This window comes from Staurois parvus, unplaced genomic scaffold (assembly GCF_062004578.1).
Source record: "Staurois parvus isolate SC_StPar_1 unplaced genomic scaffold, SC_StPar_1.0 ptg000845l, whole genome shotgun sequence".
In the NCBI taxonomy this organism is placed as follows: domain Eukaryota; kingdom Metazoa; phylum Chordata; class Amphibia; order Anura; family Ranidae; genus Staurois; species Staurois parvus.
The window spans coordinates 1602811-1627660 of record NW_028318641.1 but is presented as its reverse complement, the minus strand read 5'-3'; the positions used below and the strand labels follow the sequence as shown (position 1 = coordinate 1627660).

Sequence of the window (24850 nt, the reverse complement as noted above, 5' to 3'; positions counted from 1 at the left end):
GTTTTGTTTTTATGAATACAGCAAGTCTGTTCTTTTTTTCCCTCTCTCCTGTATAGTGTGTAGCACCTATGCACATAAACATAATCTTTTTTTTTTTATTATTATTATTATTTTGTTTTACTTCATTAAAGTGGTTGTAAACCCTTACATATACCCAGTGAAGTGACTGGCCTCAGGAGATACAGAGATGAAACAAATTCTCCTACATAAGTTGTATCTGTTAGTCTGCAGTCCTCTGTTCTCTACATTAGCATTTTCCAGCCAGGGTGCCTTGAGGTTTCTTCAGGGGTGCCTTGGCAAAATGCATACAAAATTGCCCAAAAATTGTATACAAGCCAGCGGGTGGAACAAGCCTGCCTTTTAGTTACACAAATTCATATTTTTTAATTATGCAACATTACGGCTAATGATTCCAACAACCAATGACTTCATCAGTTGATGAGGAGGATGTCGGTCGTCTGTACAGAATTCTTGTTTGCCCCTCTCCTGCCCGCTTGGGTTATATTAGCTGAGTGATGGGAAAAAACTGAGCGAGAAGAGAAACACTGGAATACTAGTCAGTACCACTGCGCAAAAGTGTATTGATTTGGAAGAATAAGGCTACGTTCACACTAGCGCTGTGTGCAGGCGGCAGAGAGGCGTTTGGGAAGCGTTTTTACCGCTTCCCAAACGCCTCTGCCAATTCTGCACATTACAGCACATGGTGCTGTTCTAACGGAAGCGTTTGCGTCGCGGCAAAACGGACGGCTCTGGACGAGTCAGGAGGCGTTGAAGCCTCCTATTCTCGTCTATGGTGCCGCTCCGCAAACGCCCGGCCGGCGTTTGCGGTGCGGTTGCGGGCCGTTTGCGGAGCGGTAACACCACTCAAACTGCATTATAGGCGTTTGTGGGGCGTTATTAATGCTCGGCAAACGCCTAGCAACCGCCGCTAAACCGCGCATGCGGCGTTTTGCGGAGCGTTTGCCGAGCGTTAAACGCTTCACAAACGCCGTACCAACGCTTGCCAAACGCTATAGGGGCGTTTGGCAAGCGTTGGCAAAACAGCCAAGTGTGAACGAGCCCTAAATCACCACCTAGTTTTTTCATGTTAGAATGGGGTTCCTCAAAGCTGTCCATAATTTGAAATGGTGCCTTGAGATTGTCCAAAACTTTAAAGGGTGCCTTGACTGAAAAAAGGTTGATAAACACTGTTCTACATCCGCTCAAAGTGCAGAATTTACAGCTTGTCTGAGCTTTCAGAAAGTGGGGGCGCAGAGGGCTAAATTTACGCTCTGCAGAGTCCAGTGAGAGCTGGTTGAAGGGAAGGGACACACCCTTCTTCACACAGAAAGAGAGCTGTGGCTGTCAATCACAGGCTGTCTGCTGAAGATTCTTCCCTGTCACCTTTTTGTCTCTCGGTGTCAGGAAAACCTGCCAGAAGTGACTCAAACTGAGAGCAGAGGAATGAGGCAGGAGAGAGAATTGACACTTAGTGCTCTGGAATGAGACACGCACACACTATAGAGGGATATTCTTTGTTCATATTTCATGGCTGAGGTTTACAACCATTTTAAGTATAGTATAAAAACAAGCAAGTTCATAGATAAAGCTTTTGTTATAGATTTTTCTGGTTGAGACACTGATGAATGAAAAGAAGTATGCAATTGCAGAGAACAGATCAAACAGAGAGCCGGCAGAGCATCTGTTCTAAACTTTATTTGTTACATCTTATTTTATACAAAAGATAAGAAAGGGGGTGGGGAGAGATGTTATTAAAAATCAGCAAATAGAATAATGCCACGTTTCAGCTGTCTCTAAAAGTTGCAAAACTAAAATCTTATGAAGGGAAGGGTCTCGTGTGCTTAACCCCTTTGCACCGGCACCTCCCGGCCCTTTAAGAGGTTTCAGAAGCCAGGAGGTGGGGAGGGGTTTTAGGGTCATGTGACCGCCGTGATTCGCTCTCACGGCGGTCACATGATCGGAAATGGTCCCGATCGCAAGGGGAGATCGGGACCTTTCCGCGAGTCACGAACATATGTGCTGGGAGCGCGCAAGGCGCGCGCTGTCAGCACATATCTATTTTCAAGTGGTACGCAAATATGCGGCCGCTCGCCGTCAAGGCCCAGACTCCAAGAGGCTGCATATTTTTGTGCGCATTCGGCGTCTAGGGGTTAAATGAACAATACAATGAAAGTCTTTGTCGTGTTCAACATGTCAGGAAAATCACATTAGACAGTTATAACTTTAAAGGGTTCTAAAGGCTGAAGATTTTTTTTACCTTCATGCATTCCATACATGAAGGTAAAAAATCGCTCGTGTGCAGCCCTCCCCCAACCCTTCCTTATACTTACCTGGGCCCAATTGGGATCCGGCGCTGCAACCGAGAGCAGTATCCCTCTCTGCTCTCTCCCTCCTCATTGGCTCAGAGACAGTGGCAGGAGCCATTGGCAATCACAGTCAATGAGGCGAGATTGGGTGGGGGGGCTGTCAGTGGCTCAGAAGTGGGCATGCATGAGTTCCCCTATAGCAAGTGGCTTGCTGTGGGGGCAATCAGCAGGAAGGAGTCAGGGGTGTCAGTGGGTGACCCGAGAAGAGGAGGATCGGGACTGCTCTGTGCAAAACCATTGCATAGAGCAGGTAAGTATAACATGTTTGTTATTTAAAAAAAAAAATTTCCTTCAGTATCACTTTAATCGCTAGGCTACAGGGCACTTATACCCCCTTCCTGGCCAGGCCAATTTCCGGCTTTCAGCGCTGTCACACTTTGAATGACAATTGCGCGGTCATGCAACACTATACCCATATGAAATTTTTATCTTTTTTTGTGACAGATAGAGCTTTCTTCTGGTGGTATTTAATCACCTCTGGGTTTTTTATTTTTTCTTAAACAAACCAAAAACCACTGAAAATTTTGAAAAAAAAATGTTTTTTCTTAGTTTTTGTTATAAAATTTTGTAAATAAGTGATTTTTCTCCTTCACTGATGTGCGCTAATGAGGCTGCACTGATGGGAACTGATAGGTTGCAATGATGGACACTGATAGGTGGCAGTGATGGGCACTAATGAGGAGGCACTGGTAGGTGGCACTGATGGGCATTGACAGGCATCACTGACGGACACTGAAAGGCAGCACTGATAGGCGGCACTGACTGGCACTGATAGGCGGCACTGGTAGGTGGCACTGATGGGTGACACTGAAAGGCAGCTCAGATGGGCACTGATATGTGGCATTGATGTGCACTGGTAGGCACTGATATGTGGCACTGGCATGAGGCACTGATGAACACTGACACAAGGCACTGACAGGTGGCACTGCTGGGGCTACACTGATCATCAGGGCACACTGATCATCAGTGCCCTGATGATCAGTGTACATGTCCCCTCCGCGGAAAGCCGATTACCGTCTCTCTTCAACTCTCGAGCTGTCAGCGTGATAGCTCGAGAGGAGAGAAATGCCAATAACCGGCATTTCCCTGTTTACATGCGATCAGCTGTGATTGGACACAGCTGATCACATGACCGAGCTGACATCTTCGGCTCTTTCCGTGATCGGTGATCCGCTGTGTCAAAGGGACACAGCGCACCGCCGATCGCCGCGCTGCGCACTCCCTGAGCCGCGCATGCGCAGTGAGAATGGGAGGACGTCATATGACGTCCTCCCAGAACGAGAGAACCACCTTGCGCCCGTCATTGTACTATATGGCGGGCGGGAGGTGGTTAAAGTATGCACATTAGCAGTATGTAAAGGTTACAAAACAGTAGCAAGTGGAGATCCATGCAGCTGTCCACCTGTCAGTGATCTGACCACCTGTGCATCCTACGGGGGTGAAGAATCCCCCTTCGCACAGGTGTACCGATTGGTGCACCTATATGAATGAGGCCTAAAAAAGATGAATCAGGGTAAAGTGTTGAGAGTTATGACTTTTTCATTCATCTAGCAAAAAAATTAAATTTCCAGTGGTGAATAAATACCACCAAAATAAAGTTTTATCCATCTCAAAAAATGCTAAAAAGTTCATATGGGTACAGTGTTGCATGACCAAAATGTTTATGAATAAATGTTTTTTATTTTGCAAAATTTTATAACAGAAACAAAGAAAAGTGTGTTTTTATTTTCAAAAGTTTTATGTGTTTTTTTGTTTTATTTAGCTTTTTTTTTTTATTTAATTTTGTTTCTGTCTGCAAAAAATAAAAAAACTCTGCGGTGATTAAATACCACCAAAAGAAAGCTCTATTTGTGTGAAAAAAAATTATAAAGATTTCATATGGGTACAGTGTTGCATGACCGTGCAATTGTCATTCAAAGTGTGATAGCGCCGAAAGCTGAAAATTGGCCTGGGCAGGAAGGAGGTGAAAGTGTCCGGACTTGAAGTGGTTAAATACCAATAATTCTGGAATTCTGAACACTTTTATTTTAAAATCCACTTGTTCTTTTTTGACATTGACATCTGTATGTTTGCAATGACAGGCGACTTGCAGCCCCATGACTCTATAGTTAAGAAACAACAGAGGGGAGGATGTTACATCACCACTGCCGCAGGAATCCTGAGCTGCAGGAGGAGCTCCGGATACAGGCAGCTGTGGCTGCAGGAGACGTCCACACCGTACGCACTATGCTGGAACAGGGCTACTCGCCCAATGGTCGGGATGCCAATGGATGGACTCTGCTTCACTTTTCAGCAGCACGTGGAAAAGAAAGATGTGTGAGAGTATTCCTAGAGCATGGAGGTAAGATGGCCATAAATAGAGAATAGAGAGCTCGGCTGGAGGTAAGACGGGTTCTGTTAGGAGAGGAATTTCCAGGTCAAACTAAAACTAGATTCCTCAAAGACCTGTCATTGTAGCCCCCCCCCCCCTCCCCGTCCTTTACTGATCTGTTATGGAATCCACAATTAGGTAAACACTGCTGTTTGAGAAGCGCAAGTTGATTCAGCATATCATGACCTAATGAACCATAAGCCTAGGTTCACACTTCTGCGCTTTTCTGCAGATTTTCTATGGGACACATTCACATTTATGCGTTTTCAGCCGCTTCCTTGTTTTTGGAAAGGGTCAGGTACTTTTTTCCCCGCAGACGATTGTGTTTTTGGTGCAATAGACTTCACTGGAACCACATAAAGGGAGAGATCCATCCAACCAGGGATTATCCGGGGATATTGATTGCTCTTTGACTCCTTGAGGGTCGAATTTCTGAGGTGAGCGCACACACTAGTAGGCGATGGATATAATTGGTACCATAAATATGAGCGCACAATACAAAGTGGGAATATAAAAGTTGAAGAATGGAAAAATCTTGATTTTTAGATTATATATTATATATGTTTTTGTGCTATAATTATTTTTTAAACTTGTTGAGACTTGTTTCTTCACTTCTTGGGACTTTTTTTATTTATTTATATTAATTGATATATGTCACGGTTTTATAATTGGTCCCTTTGGTTTTATATTTTCTTTGGAATGTATTTCACTTTTAATTAAGGTAATAAGGATACACAAGGTTTATTAATATTCTTTCACTTTAATATTATTTATATTATGATTTGACAATATGGTATTTTAGCATTTACAGCGCTACACCATTTGTTCAAAACAAAACCGCAAGTGTTGCGTTTTTAATGCATTTTGCAGGGGGGCGGGGGGTTTACCAATAGGAAAGTATTGAGTGTGACTTTTAAGCAACTTTGATGCCACTTTGAATGGGGGCGACTTTGATGCCACTTTGAATGGGTGTGACTTTGATGCCACTTTGGATGGGTGTGACTTTGATGCCACTTTGAATGGGGCGACTTTGATGCCACTTTGGGTGACTTTGATGCCACTTTGGATGGGTGACTTTGATGCCACTTTGATTGGGTGACTTTGATGCCACTTTGATTGGGTGACTTTGATGCCACTTTGGATGGGTGTGACTTTGATGCCACTTTGAGGGCGGCTTTGATGCCACTTTGGATGGGTGTGACTGATGCCACTTTGAATGGGGCAACTTTGGTGCCACTTTGGGTGTGACTTTGGTGCAACTTTGGGTGTGACTTTAATGCCACTTTGAGTGGGGGCGGCTTTGATGCCACCTTGGATGGGTGTGACTTTGATGCCACTTTGAATGGGGGCGACTTTGACGCCACTTTGGATGGGTGTGACTTTGATGCCACTTTGAATGGGGCGACTTTGATGCCACTTTGAATGGGGCGACTTTGATGCCACTTTGGGCGACTTTGATGTCACTTTGGGTGACTTTGATGCCACTTTGGGTGACTTTGATGCCACTTTGGATGGGTGACTTTGATGCCACTTTGAATGGGTGACTTTGATGCCACTTTGGATGGGTGTGACTTTGATGCCACTTTGAATGGGGCAACTTTGATGCCACTTTGAATGGGGCAACTTTGATGCCACTTTGAATGGAGCAACTTTGATGCCACTTTGAATGGGTGTGACTTTGATTCCACTTTGGATGAGTGTGACTTTGATGCCACTTTGAATGGGGCAACTTTGATGCCACTTTGGGTGACTTTGATGCCACTTTGGATGGGTGACTTTGGTGCCACTTTGGATGGGTGACTTTGATGCCACTTTGGATGGGTGCGACTTTGATGCCACTATGGATGGGTGCGACTTTACACTCTTTATTGGCACTCAAATAGCATCAAAGTTGCACCCATCCAAAGTCGTACTCCATACTTTCCTATTGGCCCCCCAAAAAAAGCAAAACACATGTTCAAAAACGCAAGACGACCTAGAAAAAATGCATCAATCGCAGCACGCATAGGTGTGAACCTAACATAAATTATTATGATGTCTCCATGTGGTCATAAAAAACAAACTTATTAATGTAGAATTTTACTTTTCCCCTTTTGGATAGATCGAGGAAGGGTTAGAATTCTGTTACATTTCACGATCATGGTTTAAAGATTTTGCTCACGTCTGTCCTAGCGACCACACCGGAAGTTGGGCGGGGCTTCCCATCCATTGTGAGCACAGACAGTAAAGTGGGAGTAAAGCATGATAAGGGCAGACGGCATTTACCATAATGTGCAGGTATGCACAACAAATGTGCACTTTGTGAAACACTTACATCTGGATGTGTTCCTCCAGCAATACGAGGTCTGAGCTGCCCACATCCACTCTTTCCCCACCGGTGCCATGTCCTTCTTCTCCTTTCAGGTCTGCCGCTGACATCGCTTTGCCCACTGGGCAGACAGAGATGATGGAACTCCTGTGCATATGGGTTGAGGTTGCATTATCTCGGCATACCGGCCCTATCGCTTGGACTGTGTATGCGCCACAGTCAGAGTACTGCCACTGCAGTACGACGGTGTTCGGTTGGTGTGTGATGAAAAAAGTACTGCGTGCATTACTTTTTTTCAGCACAGTGCTAGGCAATCGACAAACGTGGCCAGTTCAACTTTGTGACATTTCAATAAAGTTCAATAATAAAAAAAAAAAGTGAACAGTGTGATGCACCAAGATTGTTGCAGCTGCACTGCGCTTATCTTGCCTGACCGCACCACACACCAGTCACTGTGTTGTAACGCACAGTGCTAGGCAATCGACAAACGTGGCCAGTTGAACTTTGTGATGTTTCAATAAAGTTCATTAATAGAAAAAAAAAAGTGAACAGTGTGATGCACCAAGATTGTTGCAGCTGCACTGGGCGGATCTTGCCTGACCGCACCACACACCAGTCACTGTGTTGTAACGCCCCGGCTGCTGTGAACATAACCTCAATGCCCAATGACATTGGAATCTGGCACCTAATCATTCCACAGCCCTTACAGCTCAAACCCAACCAGAGTTTCTTGTCGTTCTTGTCTTTTAGACCCCTAAAGTCTCACCTGTCCTCTATTGAAGCTAATGGAGAACAGTGTAATATTTTTTTCCCTAAAATTGGTCCTTTAAAGTTGAACTTTGGAGAAAAGAAAAAATCTGTCTTGCAATTGGGCTCCCCTGCACTGCAAGGTTTAAAGTATTTTTAACCATTTCTTGACGACACTATAGCCGAAGATAGCTACAGCAAAGCTCTCAGATTCTAGGAGGGCGTCCATGGACGTCCTCCCAGAACCGTGCCTTCCGTATGCCCCCTGGGGTGCACAGTTGGGCAAGCTTTCAGATCTCTGTGTCCTTTGCAAGTGTAGAATCCAAATGCACACGTTCCTGCGTTAAAAATGGCTGTGTGTATAAGTGGGTGCTGCAGCGACCATCGGCTGGAACCGAACAGAATCAGCAAGGAAGATTGTCACCAGCACACCGAGGATCGACAATATGGGTCCAAAGGTTTTATTGAACGATCCCATAGTCACAGCAAGGCAATGTTTTTGGAGTCTCGCAGGACCCCTTCATCAGGCGTGTCACATGCCTGATGAAGGGGTCCTGCGGGGCTACGAAATGTTGCTTTACTGTAACTATGTGATCGTTCATTAAAACCTTTGGACTCATATTGGTGACCTCTCCCTCACTGTGTCCTTTGGACACAGCTAATCACAGATTGCAGTAAAGGGCCAATCACAACAGCCCTTTACCAGGTGATCAGTTGTGTCCAATCACAGTTGACCACATGTAAATAGACATGTCAGTTTTCGACATTTCCTTTCCTCGCACGCTGTGTCTGTGTGAGGAAAGAAGAGCCAATAACTGTCAAGGCTGACAGTACATTGTTTACACTGATAATCAGGGCACTGATTATCAGTACAACCCCATCAGTGCCAATCAGTGCAGCTTATCATTGCCTATCAGTGCAGCCTATCATTGCCTATCAGTGCAGCCTATCATTGCCTATCAGTGCAGCCTATCATTGCCTATAAGTGCAGCCTCATCAGTGCACATCAATGAAGAAGAAAAATTACTTATTTGCAAAATTTTATAACAGAAACTAAGAAAAACATAAAAAAGAAACTCAGCTCTTTGAACTACATATTTGACAAGAGCCTTACAGCTGATCACCATGTTTAACTGCTTAAAGACCATCCACAGTATACGTACTTTGGACTTGATCCAGCTTTTCCAGGTAGAATCATTCAGTACAGCACAAGTCGGTCAGCAGGTCCCGGCCAATGATTTATGGCTGGGACCTGCTGATTGCCTTAGTGAATCACAGTACAGAGTCCCATGTTTACTTACAACACAGGGCTCTATACAGAGAGCAGGGATGTGGCATCCATTAGTAAAACCAGCACACATTGCACATTGTTAGGCACACAGTTAACCCTTTGATTTCCCCTGGATGTTACCCCTTCCAAACCAGTGTCATCAGTACAGTATTAGCACTGATCACTGTATTAGTATCACTAGTGATGTTAGTGTCCCTCCCAGCCAGCATCAGTTCGCACCGGATTGCCCTCCATACTATCACTATATGTCTCTGTTCACCGCCATTACCAGTATAGTGTCATAGCTGCGTAAGTTCCAGTATATATAGCACTTCCGCCTGGCAGCACTAGGGTCGTTGGTTCGAATCCCAGCCACGGCACCACCTGCCTGGAGTTTGCATGTTTTCCATGTGCATGCGTGAGTTTCCTCCGGGTACTCCGGTTTCTTCCCACACTCCAAAGACATGCTGGTAGGTTAATTGCATCCTGTCTAAATTGTCCCTAGTATGTGTATGTATGAATGTGAGTTAGGGACCTTAGATTGTACACCCCTTGAGGGTTAGGGACTGATGTGAATGTACTATATATATGTAGAGCGCTGCGTAGATTGACGGCGCTATAGAAGTACCTGAAATAAATAATATATTCCATGGTTTGTAGATGCTATAACTTGTGCACAAACCAATCAATATACACATAATGGGACTTTTTTTTTTCCAAAGACATGTAGCAGAATACACTTTGGCCTAAATTAATGAAGAAATTCATTTTTTTTTTTGTTTTATAACAAAGTAGAAAATATGATTTTTTTCTAAATTGTCAGACTTTTTTCATTTATATAATAAAAATAATCACACACCATTAAAAGAAAGCTCCATTTTGTGTGAAAAAAATTATATAAATTTCATTAGTGTACATTGTTGCGTGATTGCGCAATTGCCAGTTAAAGTAGTGCAGTGCCAAATATCAAAAAATGCCCTGGTCATGCAGGGGTAAAAACTTCTGGAGCTTAAGCGGTAGTTAAAGTGCAAAAAAAAAAAAAAAAATCCCGCAAGGTAAGGCATATAATGTGCTAGTATGGAGCTCATACTAGCACATTATGTAGGACTTGCCTTAAAACTAAGCCCTCCAGGGGCGAGCTGTCACCACCACTGCAGAGGCTTCCATCTTCACCCGGTCTTCCTTCCAGGTTCGCGGGCTGCGACTGATTGAATGGTCAAGCCAAAACGATGTCGCTCTCAGTCTCTGCACAAAGATCTGAAAGAACAGCATGGTGACGGGTCGAGAGCCTCAATGAAATAAAATAGTTCAGAATTTTTGTTTTCCTTCTGCAGCTGCTGAATGCAAGTGGAAGGGGGAGGAGGAGAAGTCAGCTTTCAAAGGTTGCAGGAGGAAAATGGAGAGGATTGGTTCCTATATATGCTTCCCCTCATGTCCAAGTTTAAAACTGAATGTGACAGGGAGGCCTCACGGGCACTCTGGAGCATTGGCGCGTGGATGCCTTTGCAACACCTGGTGACCCAGTGGTTGGGTGTGGATGGTAAAAACACATCTCAACTATACTCCAAAACCGCAAATGTAAACAAGCCCTTATGCGGGTCGAAAATCGGCCGATTTTCGCACCGTTAGTGGGTTAATTGGTTGGCCGTTTTTCGGGGTTTTGGCACATTTTTTTTATCGGTCATGTTGGAAATTTCGCAGCCAATTTTGACGATCGGCCGATTTTCCCGGCAATTTTGGGCAAATCAGCTGATCGTTTTACCGATAAAAAAAATCTGCGCACGAGCCGTGACCTGCAAGAAGAAGAAGAATTCCAGTCCGCTATTATATTTTATATGAAAAAGTCTTGCGGTTGCAACAATGTATCCATTTATATCCAAATAAAAACATCTGTATCCAAAATAGATACATTGTTGCAACCGCAAGACTTTCATGTAAAATATAATAGCAGAGCTCTCTGCAAGGTACAGATGTAATTACGGTGTTAAATGCCGGCCGCAGACGGGACGAAAATCGGCTGGTTTTTTACCGTTGGTCGTAACGTCGGCCGATCGAACGACCGATTTTTCGTTTTGTTTTTTTTTTATAAACTGACGATTTTCGACCTGTCTATGGCCTGCATAAGTCTAAGTTCACACCTATGTGTTTTCTGCATTTTGCAGAAACGCACAGCAGTCCATTTAACATGATTTCCTATGGGACAGGTTCACATATCTGCATTTTCACCGGTTTTTTAAAAGGGTCAGGGACTGTTTTAAACGTAAAACATTGTGTTTTTGGTTCTATAAACTTCAGTGGAGACGCAGAAAAGCATGTGAACAATTATATCATAAGGGTATGCGCTACTAATACATTATATAAATATATATATCACCATATATTAAGTAACCAAAAATAAATAAATAAAATATCCAAAATCCATATAGTGTATAAAATAAAAATTTTGGACACTAATAGATATATTTATATATTGTTTTTGGACACTATATTTATTTTATACACTATATGGATTTTGGATATTTTATTTATTTATTTATTTATTTTTGGTCACTTAATATATGGTGATATATATATTTATATAATTTATTAGTAGCGCATACCCTTATGATATAATTGTTCACTTTGCCAAATTAATTTTTTGGGTGGGAATTGCGGCTGACACATAGTTTCTTGTTAAAAGTGGCGCTTTTTTTCTTTTTATTATTTTGCAGAAAAGCATGTATTGTGTTTTTGATGCGTTTTGCATTTTAATCTGCCCAGCAACAAGTAAACGCAAAACGCATCAAAACAAAAACCGCACTGCAGAAACGGACCAAACGCATAGGTGTGAACCTAGCCTTACGGTCCAGAACCCCGTATAAGGCTACTGACCTTGTTTTTCTCTTCCAGCTTCTGCTGGCATCCTCTCTGTCTCCAGGCTGCTAGAAAGGTCCCAGGTGAAGTGTATTTGTTATCACTCCGTCTGGGGCAGGAGCCAGGGCTACAGAGGAAATATCTGCTTATGCGGCTTCTGCTCCTTTTGCGGCTGCCTGCTTCCTCCTCTTCTGGCGCCAGATCAGTGCACTTGAATGCACTGGGATGGCGGGTCAGCAAGCCCAGATTGTGATCAATGGGTTGCTGCCCCCGGCATGCACTTGCCTGGGTTGAGGTTGATTGCTACAGGTTGAGCACCCCTGACTTAGAATGTACAGCACTGTGTCCCAGCAGTGAGATGGGAACTTCCTGCCTCACTTCCAGAGCAAAATAGAGTCAAGCTGAGTGCTGCTTAGCCATTCATGGGAAGCTTTGCATTCTTTGAATGAATTCAAAGCGTCCTCTGATTGGCTGAGGTGGAGATCAGGACATTATCTGCCTGCCTCTCCTCCTCAGCCAATCAGAGAAAGCTTTGTATTCATTCATAAAATAGAAAGCTTCCCATGAATGACTGTGTAGCACTCATGAATGGCACAGGAAGTTCTCGTTCTGCTGCTGGAGCATGGCGCTGTATACATCCAGTTAATACAGGGCACCCAAAAAGCACACCTGTAGGAACAGCGGCACTTGGGTCATGGGTTCGATTCCCGACCATGGCGCCTCCTGCATGGAGTTTGCATGTTCTCCCTGTGCTTGCGTGGGTTTCCTCCGGGTACTCCAGTTTCCTCCCACAGTCCAAAGACATGCTGGTAGGTTAATTGAATCCTGTCTAAATTGACCCTAATATGAGTATGTATGAATGTGAGTTAGGGACTTCAGATTGTACGCCCCTTGAAGGTTAGGGACTGATGTGAATGTACAATATATATGTGTAAAGCGCTGCATAAATTGACGGTGCTATAGAAATACCTGAAATAAATAAAATAAATAGGAAGCTTGGCCAAAACAAGCTATTTAAAGGGACATTAAGGCTACGTTTAAATGTATGGTTAGGGGGCGGTATGAAAAAAAAAAGTGCATGACTCTCTCCCTCCCTCCCTCCCTCCCTCCCTCCCTCTCTCCCTCCCTCCCTCCCTCTCTCCCTCCCTCCCTCTCTCCCTCTCTCCCTCTCTCCCTCTCTCCCTCCCTCCCTCTCTCCCTCCCTCCCTCCCTCTCCCCCCTCTCTCTCCCCCCCTCCCTCTCCCTCCCTCCCTCTCTCTCCCTCTCTCCCCCCCTCCCTCTCCCTCTCTCCCCCCCTCCCTCTCTCCCTCTCTCCCTCCCTCCCTCCCTCTCTCCCTCCCTCTCTCCCTCCCTCCCTCTCTCCCTCCCTCCCTCTCTCCCTCCCTCTCTCTCCCTCGCACTCCCTCCCTCACGGGGTGTTTACATGCTGCTGTCGCGATGCTTCATACCCTCTCCAAAATCTACCTAATATGTAATGGTCATCCAGCGGTAAGCCCGCCAAATGCAACACAAGGCAAATGAGGGAATCACCACAAATGCAAGGCACAAGGTTGTGGCTTGTTTGTCTGAAAAAATGGGGTTAAAACAGGCGGTGAGGAAGTGTCACATCGCTTCCTCATCACCTGTCAATCTCCCCTGAAGTGCAATCCAAATGCGGGTCAAACTTCAAAGGAAAGGTAGATCTGGACACACATCTGAATCTTCCCTGATTGTGGAGATCAGCTTTAATACTCTGCTTGATTATACCTTATTTGTAACCATCTATTGGTCAGTATTTGTCCATAGTGGTGAACATTACTATAGTTCCACTAGATGGCAGCGCATTCCATATGTTTTTGTTCAGCAGTGTGAAGTGACTTGTCCTGTGTCCATCTTTTCCCGCACATGACTCCTCCTGCCAGATCTCCTGGTTATTTTTCATTATATGGCTTTAAAAACATGCCCTTAATTGAGACATGAAGTCAGACATGTATGCGTGACCTCAGTGAGCCAGCCTTTAAAATGTTGCAGGTACTTTCTACTTATAAGCCATTGTACCACCCCCTTAATGTGATCCATGTTTTGTCGGAGCCCTTGTTAGCTGAATATAAAGTAGATCCATATGTTCAGGAAAGTTACTGTCAGAATGATGTCACCAAATTGATGTCCCCGTGTCTCTGTGTTTTGTTGCCAAATAACTTGTTTCTCTGTCATGTGGTTTCAAGTGTGAAAGCGATGTCCTCATACGTTTTAATTCCATCAGTAATCACGAACATCAGAACCTCACAGTACTTACCCACATGTTATGGTGCCCACATTGGACAGCTATGTCAGCGAGGATGTCTGAGAACAGCCAGTATCTATGATGATTGCACGGTAGAGTGTTAAAGTAAAGCTGTGACCATGGATGCTTTATTCTTCTTTGAAATATTTTATTTGTATTCTGTTATTAACCTCCCTAGCGGTAACGCCGAGCTACACTCGGGCTTACCATGCGGCGTTGCTTGGGGATTCCCTGCAGCGCTTACCTTGTCCTTCGCACCCGCGATGTGTCCCCTGCAGCGTCCCCACCCATCTCCTCCGGCCGATGCTGGCATCCGGCTTCCGTGTTCGGGACGTACGGGCGGCAAATTTAAACATTTTTAGAAACTGTCATTTTCTAATAAACGAATTTGACATAGTAAAACATTACTGTATCAAACCATTTCACATACATTTTGTCCCGAGTGCTTTGTCCGGCGCCCTGCCTGCATTTTTACTGTTCTTTCTGCCGGGAAACTGAGAAACGTCCATGGCGTCCAAAAAGCGTCCCTTTAGGTCAAAAGCGGTTTTAGACCGGCTAGAGAACAGCGATAGTAAATCAGAACCACTTGCAGAATTGAGTGATAATGATTCGTGGGGGAAATTCATCATCAGACACTGAAAACGATTCTGCGACTTTGCTCAGCGATGTGTGAACTTGGCGCTCTATTTCACATTTCAGTGTTTTTGGTTTGATTATATTATTGAATTAAATTTATTATCATATTTTTTTTATTATTTATTAAATTATAATTATGATTTTGTGTTTCAAGTTTTATCCTACCCGGGATGTTTAATAGACTCTTGTTCAGACAGATTTATTCCGAAATATTACAGTCCTACAATAAAAAAACTACATATTTCCATGCAAAAAAATGTACCACTTTCAGCACAGAAATACTGACATAATCATACTGCTAGGGCGGTATTCCCGAGTGTAGCTCGGGGTAAAATGTCAGTACTAAAAGCAGTAACCCCGAGCTACACTCGGGCTTACCATGAAGTGTTGCTCAGGGATTCCCTGCAGAGCTTACCTTGTCCTTCGCTCCCGCGATGTGTCCCCTGCAGCGTCACTGGCCATCTCCTCCGGCTGATGCCGGCATCCGGCTTCTGTGTTCCGGTCCCTGTGACGACGGGATGTACGGGCGGCGGCGGCGGGAAATTTGAAAATTTAAAAAAAATTTCATTTTTTTCAAAACTAATTTTACATAGTAAAACATTGCTGTTTCAAACCATTTCACATACATTTTGTCCCGAGTGCTTTGTCTTGTGCCCTGTCTGCATTTTGACTGTTCCTTCTACCTGGAAACTTAGAAAAGTCCATGGGTCCAAAAAGCGTCCCTTTAGGTCAAAAGCAGGTTTAGATCAGCTATCAGCGATAGTAAATCAGAACCACTTGCAGAATTGAGTGATAATGATTCGTGGGAGAAATTCGTCATCAGACACTGAAAACGATTTTGCGACTTTGCTCAATGATGTGCGAACTTGGCGCTCTATTTCAAATTTCAGTGGTTTTGGTTTGATTATATTATTGAATTAAATTTATTATTATCATATTATTTTTTTCATTATTATTTATTAAATTATAATTTATGATTTTGTGTTTCAAATTTTATCCTACCCGGGATGTTTACTAGACTCTTGTTCAGACAGATTTCAGTGAGTTATTCTGAAATATTACAGCCTACAATAAAAAAACTACATATTTCCATGCAAAATAATGGTACCGCTTTCAGCACCAAAAATCTGAAATAATCATACCACTAGGGAGGTTAAAGAAGGACCTAACGGTTAGTTTACCTTTAGACCCCTTTCTCAGTACTTTTTTTTGCGCTGTAACGCACCTTTCCAGCAGGACAAAAGCGCATAAAAAATGATTTGCCTTTAAATCTTATGAGACTTTTCAAATCGCTGCGGTTTGAAAAATCCTGCATGCTGCATCTTTGGTATGCTTTTAAAAAGTGCACCAAAGATGCACCTTCCAGTGAAGCCAGTGGGAAATGCACCAAAAACACACCCAGGGTTTTGCTTTTAGGCGCATTTTTGGGGTCACGTGGCAAAAATATGCTGGTTGTTAAGGAGTGGGCACCTGCCTGCGTCCTTAACAACCAGTGAATAGCTGATTGTTAAGGAGCCAGCACATGCTGGCCTCCTTAACAATCAGTGGAGATTTAAACAATATTCCCCCTGCACAGTCTCCCGCCAGTAGCACCAGTCATCCAACTCCCGTGAATGTGATCTGGCCTTCCCCTGCCTCCTCTGCTCAGATTCTGGGAGCCGATGCTCCCTGCTGTCCCACCCGTTGTATCTCTGCCTCCTTCCACTCCAGTGGTAGCATTGCTCCTGCACAAGAGGAGCTGGAACATGCTGACCATTGGGGGGGAGGCATTATCACTGGTTGTTATGGACCCTGGCGGGTTCCGGCTCCTTAGCAACCACTCGCCAGCACCTTTTAACAACCAGTGAATTGCCAGTTGTTAAGGATCCAGCACTCAACAGCATCCTTAACAACCAGCTATTCATCGCCTATTTGCCACATGCAGTGCAATTAAAACACACTATGCATCTTTTTTTAAAAACTCAAAGTGCGCTTTAGAAATGCTGCAGTGTGAAAACAGCCTTACAGAAAAAAAAATGAAAAGGTGAGCTAACGCGGTACACCCTCCTCATCCCCCGATCCTGACTGTACTTCCTTCGGGGATGCCAAATTGTCAATGGTCTGGGGATCTGAAATACTCAGCCTTTTAATTTTTTCCCTCTTCTCTGTACAGTGCTTTCAGGTTGGACCAGATCGATTCTGATTGGCCAGCACCGTCACAATGGATCGATCTGGTCCGTCCTGGAAGCGGGAAGCGCTGCACAGAGAAGAGGGGGAAGACCAGGGATGTCGAAACACTGGACTGGCTGTGAGAGCCCTGACAGCTCAGGATCATCGAAGGTAAATACAGCAGAGACTGGGGGGGAAGGATTAGGTGAACTAGTCATTTAATGAAACAAAATGTCCATGTACACATGGAAAACAACCCTAGTGCAGTTTTCAAAAACACTTTTTTATGCAAAAGAGAATCCCTATGCTTCTAGAGGTTAAAAAAAAGTGTAGTGCATGTCATACCTGGGCAGGTCCCCAAGAGAGAGCAAAATGCTTTCCTTCTATTGCATTACAGCTTGCCATATGTGGCTTTATTCCTGGTGAATTGGCCAATATTTGAGCCAAGGGTGAACCCCTGTCTGCTCCACCCAGCTCTGCAAAAGTCGATTGAAAAATTACGGGTGATGCGGCTGTGTGAATACAATAGCTGGCGGGAAAGATTCCTCCATCCACGCTGTTTAGGGAGAAATCTTAACGTGTTTGGATAGTTTAAAGCCTATGTCCTTAAATAGATCATTCAGACCAAGCTGGCCCAAACAAACTATTTCCCTTACTAATCCATGCAGCGGCCGTCAGTGCAATAGAAACTGTATGAGGCATCAGCTACATACACTATACAGCACTGTGTTCCAGCAGCAGTACGGGGACTTCCCATTTCAGGAACAAAATTGAGTTGGGCTGAGTGCTGCTCAGTCATTCACAGGAAGCCTTGTATTTGTGTGAATGAACACATTGCTTCTTTGATTCGCTGAGGTAGAGATCTTGATATCTTCCACCCATCTCTCCACCGCAGCCAATCAGAGGAAGCCTTGTGTTCATAAAAATAAAAGGCTTCCTGTGATTCGTTGAGCCGCGCTCAGCCTGGCTTGACCTTGTTCCACTGTGTGCCAGAACACTGTGCTGTATTATTATTATTATACAGTATTTATAAAGCGCCAATGGTTCGCTCAGCGCTGTACATTACAAAGGGGGACAGAACATGTGACAGAACAATACCAATACAATGAAAAACATGAGGGGATTGAGGGCCCTGCTCTTTCGAGCTTACAATCTAGGAGGGAGGGGATGGTGGCACAGGAGGAGATAGCTGGGGGGGATGGGGTGGTAGGAAGAGTGGAGGAGGTCGGCAAGTTAGCAGGGGGTGGGGTAGGCTTCCCTGAAGAGATGGGTTTTCAGGGTGCGCCTAAAGGAGAGGAGAGTAGGTGATAATCAGATGGGTTGGGGCAGGGAGTTCCAGAGGATGGGTGACACCCTGGAGAAGTCCTGGAGGCGTGCATGGGAGGAGGAGACCAGAGAGAAGGAGGTCTTGTGAGGAGCGGAGTGCTGGGTGGTACTTGGATATTAGGTCAGTGATGTAGTTCGGGGCAGTATGGTGGACGGCTTTGTACGTCAGTGTTAGGATTTTGAATTTGATCCGTTGCGCAATCGGAAGCCAATGGAGGGATTGGCAGAGGGGGGTGGTGGAGATGGATCGGTTTGGAAAGGTGAATGAGTCTGGCAGCCGTATTCAGGATAGACTGAAGCGGGGATAGCCAGCGGCGAGGCAGGCCAGTGAGGAGGGAGTTGCAGTAGTCGAGTCGTGATATGATGAGGGAGTGGATGAGCTGTTTAGTGGTTTCTGGGGTTAGGAACGTGCCGATTTTGGCGATGTTGCGGAGGTGGAGTCTGCATGAGTTTGTTAAAGATTGGACTTGGGGCTGGAAGGATAGGTTGGAGTCCAGAAATACAAATACATGATGCTAAATACACTTTATGCAGCGCTGACAGACTGACAGATGCTGCATCAGTTTGTAAAGGAAATGGTTTGTTTGGGCCAGCTTGGTCCAAACAAACTATGAATTCTGGAATTAGGCTTTAAAGTGTATTTCCACTTTTGCTTGCCAAACTGGGATAACATTTACTTTATAATTGTTACCTGTCCTCATTCAAATAGCTTAAAAATAATTTAAATTGCTGCTTACATTTTACTTGCTTTTTTCTGAAAATTCCACAACTGAAGTTGTGAAGGAGGCTGGGGAATTAGGCCAGCCATAGACGGTGACGAATTTCTTTCTTGCAACCACAGATTGCAGGAAAGACATTTGCACGAGTCCCCCATGAACACAGATAGTGTTGACAAGGGGGATCCCTCCTTCTGAGCTATTGTCTTCTCTCGGTAGGGAAAGCCGTCACCGCTTGGAGAAGACAGTGATTATCGCTAGCTGCTATTGCAGCCACTAGCAATAATTGCAAGTAAATCCGGCAGGCTTGTTGTACCCAAGTTGATCGATCAACTTGGTACACTCAGCCTGCCCATATGCGGTTCGAATCTCGGCCAGTTCAGCAGGAACAGTCTATGGCCGGCCTTAATGTTTCCTATAATTATCCCTGCCTGTACCATGCTGGCAGATATCATTACCAGCTGTAAACTAGATTTGAATACTGAGGCTGAGTTTGCTCTCAATGTGTTGGGCAGACTGTAGCTTGCAGTCCACTCAAGACCTGATCCAAACACCTAGAAAGTTAAGAAATATTTAATTTAAATTATTTTTAGAATGCTGTGTGAATGGGAACACATAACAGACATATAGTGGGTTTTTTTCAAGGTTGACTGCAAAAAAAGGAAACTGTTATTATTATACAGGATTTATATAGCGCCAACAGTTTGTGCAGCGCTTTACAATATAAGGGAGACAGTACAATTACAATACATTTCAGTACAGGAGGAATAGGGGGGCCCGGCTCATGGAGCTTACAATCTAAAGGAAGGGGGAGGTGATACAAAAGGTGATAGCTGCGGGGGATGATCTGGCTGAGGTGATTCAAGTACAGTTCTTAGGTGGAGGTGGGGTAGGCTTCCCTGAAGAAGTGAGTTTTCAAAGATCGCCTAAAGGTAGACAGGGTGGGGGCTGACCGGACATGCTGTGGTAGGGAGTTCCAGAGGATGGGAGAGGCTCTGGAGAAGTCCTGGAGGCGAGCGTGGGAGGAGGTGATGACGGAGCTAGAGAGGAGGATAGGAGCGGAGTGGGCGGTATCTATGAATGAGGTTGGTGATGTAGCTAGGGGCAGTGTTGTGGATGGCTTTGTAAGCTGTGGTTAGTATTTTGAATTTTCTACGTTGGGTTAGTGGAAGCCAGTTGAGGGATTGGCAGAGAGGGGCAGCAGTCGCTGATCGGTTGGTAAGGTGTATGAGTCTAGCAGCAGTTGCTGATTGGTTGGTAAGGTGTATGAGTCTAGCGGCAGTCGCTGATCGGTTGGTAAGGTGGATGAGTCTAGCGGCAGTCGCTGATCGGTTGGTAAGGTGTATGAGTCTAGCAGCAGTCGCTGATCGGTTGGTAAGGTGTATGAGTCTAGCGGCAGTCGCTGATCGGTTGGTAAGGTGTATGAGTCTAGCAGCAGTCGCTGATCGGTTGGTAAGGTGTATGAGTCTAGCAGCAGTCGCTGATCGGTTGGTAAGGTGTATGAGTCTAGCAGCAGTCGCTGATCGGTTGGTAAGGTGTATGAGTCTAGCAGCAGTCGCTGATCGGTTGGTAAGGTGTAGGAGTCTAGCAGCAGTTGCTGATCGGTCGGTAAGGTGTATGAGTCTAGCAGCAGTCGCTGATCGGTTGGTAAGGTGTATGAGTCTAGCAGCAGTTGCTGATCGGTTGGTAAGGTGTATGAGTCTAGCAGCAGTCGCTGATCGGTTGGTAAGGTGTATGAGTCTAGCAGCAGTCGCTGATCGGTTGGTAAGGTGTATGAGTCTAGCAGCAGTCGCTGATCGATCGGTAAGGTGTATGAGTCTAGCAGCAGTCGCTGATCTGTCGGTAAGGTGTATGAGTCTAGCAGCAGTCGCTGATCGGTCGGTAAGGTGTATGAGTCTAGCAGCAGTCGCTGATCGGTCGGTAAGGTGTATGAGTCTAGCGGCAGTCGCTGATCGGTTGGTAAGGTGTATGAGTCTAGCAGCAGCATTCATAATAGACTGAAGGGGTGATAGCCTGTGTAATGGTAGACCAGTAAGGAGGGAGTTGCAGTAATCGAGGCGGGATATAACCAAAGCGTGGATAAGTTGTTTTGTGGTGTCATTGGTCTGGAAGGGGCGGATTTTGGAAATGTTCCGGAGTTTGAGGCGGCAGGATTTAGCCAGTCAGTGGATGTGGGCCCAAAGGAGAGGTCAGAGTCTAGGAGTACGACTAGCACCCTGGCATGAGGGGGAAGGACCAATGGTTGTGCTGTTGATCTTAATGGTAAAGTCATGAGTGGGGGATTCTTTAAAGTAGAATTCCATCTAAAGCTTAACTAATCTTAAAAATGCTCCCTCCCCCACCCCTTCTAACACCAATGCTGGCAGTCCCCAGGTTACGAACAAGATAGGTTCTGTAGGTTTGTTCTTACATACAAGTTGTATGTAAGTCTTATGTTTTTAACTCTGGGACTGCCTGTATATACTTACCTGTTTTCAGCCTGCTCCAGTCCAGTCATGTGATCTGGTTCCCGTTTAAGCCAGTGGCAGCTGCAGGGGAGAAGATGGATGGCAAAAAATGGCTGCACTATGGGAGTCTATGGATGACATCATTACTCCTGAGCATTTCCAGCCATTGTCAAGCACCCTCTGCTCTCCCCTGCAGCTGCTGCTGGCTGACATGGGATCACATGACTGAACCAGAGTGGACTGAAATATAGGAAAGTACAACTTGTATACATCTTTCTTACACAGGTTAGTTAGCATAGGTGTTGGGTAACTGGCAGGGGGGAGGGGGGACAGATTTTAATACTAGTTAGGTTTAGCCTGGAAATCTACTTTAAAATGTTACTAAACCCCCCACAGTACAATCAGTCTGTAGATGCAGGAAAGCATGCTTGTTATACTCACTGTGGAACCTAAGAGGTTAAACCTCTGCGTTCTGTGAGAGGAGTTTTTGGGGGGGTTTTTTTGGTAGGATGCATGTGACCAGCACAGGGTCAATCAGCCAGGGCTGGATCTAGCCTATCTGATCTGGGGGCATTATGTCAACACTGTGTGTAAGTCATTGACAGTCTGTCATAGTGTCACAACCTTGTATGTATTAAGCTGTCATTAGATTAGGGTGAGTAAACAGAAGATGTGCTCCCTTATATCAGGTGTCCCCATCAGAGTCCCCCTCTAACATCAGGTGTCCCCATCAGAGTCCCCCTCTAACATCAGGTGTCCCCATCAGAGTCCCCCCCTAACATCAGGTGTCCCCATCAGAGTCCCCCCCTAACGTCAGGTGTCCCCATCAGAGTCCCCCCCTAACGTCAGGTGTCCCCATCAGAGTCCCCCCCTAACGTCAGGTGTCCCCATCAGAGTCCCCCCCTAACGTCAGGTGTCCCCATCAGAGTCCCCCCCTAACGTCAGGTGTCCCCATCAGAGTCCCCCCCTAACGTCAGGTGTCCCCATCAGAGTCCCCCCCTAACGTCAGGTGTCCCCATCAGAGTCCCCCCCTAACGTCAGGTGTCCCCATCAGAGTCCCCCCCTAACGTCAGGTGTCCCCATCCGAGTGCCCCCTTACGTCAGGTGTTCCCATCCGAGTGCCCCCTTACGTCAGGTGTTCCCATCCGAGTGCCCCCTTACGTCAGGTGTTCCCATCCGAGTGCCCCCTTACGTCAGGTGTTCCCATCCGAGTGCCCCCTTACGTCAGGTGTTCCCATCCGAGTGCCCCCTTACGTCAGGTGTTCCCATCCGAGAGGCCCCTTACGTCAGGTGTTCCCATCCGAGGGGCCCCTTACGTCAGGTGTTCCCATCCGAGTGCCCCCTTACATTAGGTGACCCCATCAGAGTGCCCCCTTACGTCGGGTGACCCCATCAGAGTGCCCCCTTACGTCGGGTGACCCCATCAGAGTGCCCCCTTACGTCGGGTGACCCCATCAGAGTGCCCCGTTTCATCGGGTGACTCCATCAGAGTGCCCCGTTTCATCGGGTGACTCCATCAGAGTGCCCCCTTACGTCAGGTGACCCCATCAGAGTGCCCCCTTACGTCAGGTGACCCCAACAGAGTGCCCCCTTACATCAATTGTCACCTTCCGAGTGCCCCCTTACATCAATTGTCACCTTCCGAGTGCCCCCTTACATATGTTCCGTTATCCGCTTCACAGTCCCTCCTTACATGGACTGTTCCCATTAGTACTGTCCCACCTGGGGGCATGACCAAAATCTGGGGAGGGGGCATGGCCAAAATCTGGGGAGGGGGCAGAGCCCACCCCAGCACCCCCCTAGATCAGGCCCTGCAATCAGCACTGTCTGGACAGAGGGTCAGGGGTCATGCAGCCTCATAAGACAGTCAGAGGAGAATGAAAACTCCTCCTACAAGATTAACCAGTGCTCTGCCAGACACTGATAGAAGTCACTAGACTGATGTAACTGCTGATGAGAAAAGGTATTTAGCTATTTAAATTTACACAAATAATTGCATTTCCATTTTTGTTCTGTGTACTGTGGGAGACCAGATATAGTGAATGCAGGGTCCGGGGAGACCAGATATAGTGAATGCAGGGTCTGGGGAGACCAGATATAGTGAATGCAGGGTCCAGGGGAGACCGGATATAATGAATGCAGGGTCCGGGGAGACCGGATATAATGAATGCAGGGTCCGGGGAGACCAGATATAGTGAATGCAGGGTCCGGGGAGACAAGATATAGTGAATGCAGGGTCCGGGGAGACAAGATATAGTGAATGCAGGGTCCGGGGAGACCGGATATAGTGAATGCAGAGTCTGGGGAGACCAGATATAGTGAATGCAGGGTCCGGGGAGACCAGATATAGTAAATGCAGGGTCCGGGGAGACCAGATAGAGTGAATGCAGGGTCCGGGGAGAGCGGATATAGTGAATGCAGGGTCCGGGGAGACCAGATATAGTGTATGCAGGGTCCGGGGAGACCAGATACAGTGAATGCAGGGTCCTGGGAGACCAGATATAGTGTATGCAGGGTCCGGGGAGACCAGATACAGTGAATGCAGGGTCCTGGGAGACCAGATATAGTGTATGCAGGGTCCGGGGAGACCGGATACAGTGAATGCCGGGTCCTGGGTGTATTCTACTGTACTTGAGTTTATAACTACAATAGTGAGGCTGAAGTGATCCCTAAATATATTTCTGCATATATTACTATATATTTACATGATATCCATCATTTCCAACTGTAGTTAGATTTTAGGTTTTGATTCCTTTCTTCCTGTCCCTCTGTGTTCATTTAAATAAACTACGGGGACAAGTTCCTCCAAACTGAACACCGTGTACCAGGAGGCCCTTAAATAATGTATGTTGTGTTGCTTGGAAGGGTGACAAGCCACAGTGGTGCTTGTTACCTAAACTCCTTACACCATTCACGCCAGACCACAGGAAATCCACTGATCGGCAGATGTTCTTACACATGCTTCTTCTTAGTGAGGACATGAGGCAAAGAAAAGGGGGCATGGAGGCAAGAGAGGACAAGCCTGGGCTGGAAGTCCTGTGTTCATTTGTGCAATGTAATATATATTTGATTGCTTGCAGAGAACAGTATTATCATACAGGAAGTAAAAGGAGGTCTTACCAACGGGGGGGGGGGGGGGGCACGGAGAGCAATAAAAACCTGACAGGGGAGCTTCCTTTTCCAAACACTATACAAAACCTGAAGTTTGTTTTTAGCTGCAGTACATTTGCCTTGCCACATCAGGGTCCCCGGTACACATCCCGTCTAGGACATGCATGGAGTTTGCTTGCATGGCTTTCATTTGGGTACTCGGGAGTTCCTTCCACACTCCAAAGATATGCTGGTAGGTTATTTGGCTTCTGTCTAAAAATTGGCCCTAGTATCATATTCCACTGAGTG

General features: G+C 45.7%; 1 protein-coding gene across 2 annotated transcripts in view; it reads left to right on the top strand.

The window, feature by feature from the left end:
- ASB7 (ankyrin repeat and SOCS box containing 7) overlaps nt 1–24850 on the top strand; it is a 104655-nt gene that overhangs the window by 28948 nt on the left and 50857 nt on the right. For both annotated transcript variants that reach the window (XM_089655527.1, XM_089655528.1), the window contains exon 4: nt 4448–4707. In XM_089655527.1, the coding sequence (XP_089511653.1) occupies nt 4497–4707 (211 nt within the window). In that variant the 5' untranslated portion in view covers nt 4448–4496. The remainder of the gene's footprint in view (nt 1–4447; nt 4708–24850) is intronic.